General features: G+C 34.1%; 1 protein-coding gene across 4 annotated transcripts; it reads left to right on the top strand.

Moving 5' to 3' along the window:
- Positions 1–308: 308 nt before the first annotated feature.
- On the top strand, positions 309–3,361 carry LOC111386333 (protein CWC15 homolog A-like). Of its 4 annotated transcripts, none has more exons than XM_023010794.1 (8): positions 309–435; positions 572–719; positions 1,716–1,807; positions 1,885–1,926; positions 2,023–2,107; positions 2,442–2,538; positions 2,832–2,932; positions 3,023–3,361. In XM_023010794.1, the coding sequence occupies exons 2-8, from the start codon at positions 589–591 to the stop codon at positions 3,144–3,146; spliced, it is 672 nt and encodes a 223-aa protein (XP_022866562.1). In that variant the 5' UTR covers positions 309–435; positions 572–588; the 3' UTR covers positions 3,147–3,361. The 4 variants fall into 4 exon arrangements, with proteins under 4 accessions (XP_022866562.1, XP_022866563.1, XP_022866564.1 ...); XM_023010795.1 differs by having other exon boundaries at positions 342–435; positions 553–719; XM_023010796.1 differs by having other exon boundaries at positions 363–458.
- Positions 3,362–3,883: the final 522 nt, after the last annotated feature.

The following is a 3,883-nucleotide window of genomic DNA, read 5'->3' as shown; positions in this document are numbered from 1 at the left end:
GACATGTATAAAATTTTATATGTTTAAAATTAAATAAATCAAACACAATTAGTTAATACTTTTTATTAAAATCCATACTTGCAATCAAACGTACTATTACTTTAATTTATTTTTCATATTAATTTTCAATCACATACTCACATAGTAAAATATTATACACATAAACTCAATTTTTTTTATATTTCTTGATTACAATTTAAAAAAAAAAAATACTATTCGAAATCATGTTTTTAAAATTTGAAGGATGTCAAAAATCAGCTCGAGTAGGAAATAAGTCCACAATTTAATGAAAAATCGACAGCCAGAGTTAAAACGGCGTCGTTCGTGCTTTAAACAGATAACGTTAAAATAAATTGGTTAAACTTTGAATTTCGAGGCTCCTTCAGCGTCTCGGCGTCTCCATTCTATCTCTTCACGATAATAGCGAAGTCAAAGGTAGTCGAGACCCTAATCTCTTTGCATGTTTTTGAATTTTTTTTTTGATTTTTAACTAACAAGAATCCAATAGTTCTTTGGATATTAAGCATTCAATTGATTTTGTATTAACTGCAGAATAAAATTGAATTTTCAGCGATCTAGGTTTACAACATGACGACCGCAGCTAGACCCACATGGGCACCTGCTAAAGGTGGGAATGAACAAGGGGGAACTCGAATTTTCGGCCCATCCCAAAAGTATTCTTCCAGGGACATTGCCTCTCACACTACCTTGAAACCTAGGTTCGTTTTTTACTTTTTCCTTTCAATTTTCGTTGGCTTTATGTTACTTAGTTTTCATTTATGGTTCATGCGCGGAATTTTTGTATGATTAATCGTTAATACTCTGGAACATTTTTTTGATGGTTTAGAGTGAATTAGTATTTTGTGGTTAATGAGGCCGTATCTTTTGTTGTCTACTTACTCAAATGATGTGAATTTTGTGCCCTTTGATCATGGAGCGATCAAACAAATAACTTCTAAAGAAAAATTGTGAGAAACTGTGGCGATGTTAGTTTTTGCTGTCATTGCTAAGCTCTACGCTCCGTATTCTTCCAGAATGTATAACTGGGCTTGCTGTAGATCTTAACCGAAGAGAAGGATGGATGACTTCAAAATGATCAAATGATAATCTTTGTAGCCTAGATGTGAGATTCTTTGTTCTAAATTAGAAAGATGGAATCCATATGTCTTTGAAAATCTCAAAAGAAATTCTCTCTCCCATCTCACCTCGAGGAAATTTTGGAAGATCTTCTGTGGAATGCACTCCATAGCCATTCATTAATTGGCTGCTTTACAATGTATAATTATTAGTTGATAGTTTGTACAAGAAGACGAGGGTTATATAAAGAGAAATGTATAATGCCTTTTTTTTTTTCCCCTATTGTATTTCAAAATTTATTGCGTTGTTTCGTGAATGTGCTTCTTGAAAATGAAAAAATTTGTTCTGTCTGAATTTTGTCTTGCTACACACATGAAACAGATTGCTGTGTACATTACTCTTGCATCAAAAGTACAAGTTTGATTTTTGGTCACCTATGCTGGGGAATAAGGCTTTAGTTTTTTGTTGTGAAACATCAGCCTTGAATGTTACGACTTTTCTTGTCTCGCCTCAGTCCATGACGACTATAATTTTAGTTCGTTATTCTTTTTTATATTATTAGTTTCTATATATCATTTCTGCATATTATGTGGTGATGGCATTTAGAAAGTATTAATATTTTAATTTCCATCATATAGAAAGGAAGGACAAGACACACAAGATGAGCTACAAAGGAGGAACCTTAGAGATGAATTGGAGGAGCGGGAGAGGAGACATTTTTCATTGAAGGGTAGGAATCGTTATCTTGTCCCAGAAAATTTTTTGTTGAATTTTTTATGACTATGACACTTATATCTCGTGTTGCAGATGATAGAGATCGTAGAAAAGGAGGTCATCTTCTTTTAGAAGGTAAATTGTACATGCTTGTTTTACTTTTAGAAAGAACCTACGTAGAATTAATTTTTTCTTGCACTTTTTGATCAGCTAACAGCATCTTTGTTACAGGTTCTAAGAGAGAAGTTGAAGATCGTATTGTTCCACGTAATGTGGACGCGGACGATGCCGATGTGGATGTCAAAAGTGATGATAGGTCTGCATTTTTCCCTTTTTCAATAAATTTTGTTACTGGTGCTTTCCACATACACAGCTTGATTTGGTGATGTATTGCATGGTGTATTTATTTTTTCATCTCATGTTTGAGCCCCATTTTTCTCACAACTTATTTTTCCAAAACTTATTTTCAATTGCACATTCTCTCATAAAATAATTTTACATGTATATCCAAAACTTTTCCCTATTATTCACTCACACGCTCTCCAAAAAATCACTATTCTAAAACACATTTCCCCCAAAAAAGGGGGCTCAAACAGGGGCTAATTACTGTGATTTATGTGTTCTCTGAAAAATTATTTACCCGTGGCTAGTGAGGACGACGACGACGACGAGGAGGATGATGAAGAAGCACTTTTGGCTGAACTTGAACTTATAAGGAAGGAAAAAGCTGAGCAGAAACTACGAGAAGTAAGTTGTTAAGTACTCTAGTTTCTCATTTTGTGTGTGTTTTTTGAGTTCTTGTTCACGTGTTTTACTTTTCTCGGAACTTAATTGAAATTTTTGGTATTTGGAAGAGGAATGTTGTGATTATTCTTCAAAAAGGTTGCATGGCGCTCTTATTATTATCAATTTGTTTCCACTAGATTTGCCATTAAACTGATAGTTGGGTTGCTATTAAAATTTAAAATGATAGTGTCAATTATTGAATAATCTATGGCTGTTGCTCTTTTCATTAAGGATGTCTTTTATGCTTTCGGCAGGAACGAGAGAAGCAAGAAGAAGAGCTGCAAGCCAAAGAGGCAGAATTGTTGCGTGGAAATCCTCTGCTAAATAATCCGGCTTCCTTTAGTGTAAAAAGAAGGTATAGTATGCCATCAATCTTTTGTGCTTAGTCAGTCACATGCTATTTTATTTATTCTGTATCGTATGGTTACTTAATTCGTCTTTACAGGTGGGATGATGATGTGGTTTTCAAGAACCAGGCCCGAGGCGAGACCAAAATTGCAAAACGCTTTATCAATGATACCATCAGGAATGACTTCCATCGGAAATTCCTCCAAAAGTACATGAAATAAAACAACTATTTGAGTAAGATAACCAGAGATGTGAGCCAAAAGATGTAATGAACAAAAGAAGAGTCTGCTTGAATGTATGAGCAAATTATGAATGTGCTCAATTTGTTCTAATTGCTGTTGACTTGAAGAAAAGTTTGCACTGTAATTTTCGTTTATGTGGATTGTTTCTGTGTTCTATATAATGGATGGATTGTTGTGTATTAATTGCTGTTATTTCTCTTGCTTCCATATACCGTGTTAGCTGAATGGTGGGTTCTGTCAAAACATTCCCCCGTTTGGTGTAGATTAAAGTTTTGGATTTCATGAAATGTGTGGTCTAGACGATTATTGCTACCCTCTATAACGTATGAGTTTACATTCATCCCTGTTCGAGAATTAACTGTTGATTTTGAGTTGAGGACATTTGATCTATTACAACATAATTATTATAAAAAAAATCTACTTTTCAAGTATTGCAGTCAATATATTTTCTGCGAAGACAAAAGTATGCAAAGTAACAATAAGCTATAGCTATGGCTTATAGCACTCAAACTTCTTGCAAAAATAACTATAATAACTTGAAATTTCAGATGAACTTGAATGATTATTTATGAGATTAACTTCGCCTGCCGAAGTATCAACAAAACAATGCCTTCGGGTAAACAAATTATCGGCGGATTATCAAGAACTCTAAACGTGAGTCCACACCCTGCAATTGCAAAGAGAGACAATGGTAAGGTATTGGCGATCCTTTCATA

Source organism: Olea europaea, unplaced genomic scaffold (genome assembly GCF_002742605.1).
Source record: "Olea europaea var. sylvestris unplaced genomic scaffold, O_europaea_v1 scaffold3510, whole genome shotgun sequence".
NCBI classification, from domain to species: Eukaryota; Viridiplantae; Streptophyta; class Magnoliopsida; order Lamiales; family Oleaceae; genus Olea; species Olea europaea.
This window is presented reverse-complemented; position numbering and strand designations above follow the sequence as displayed.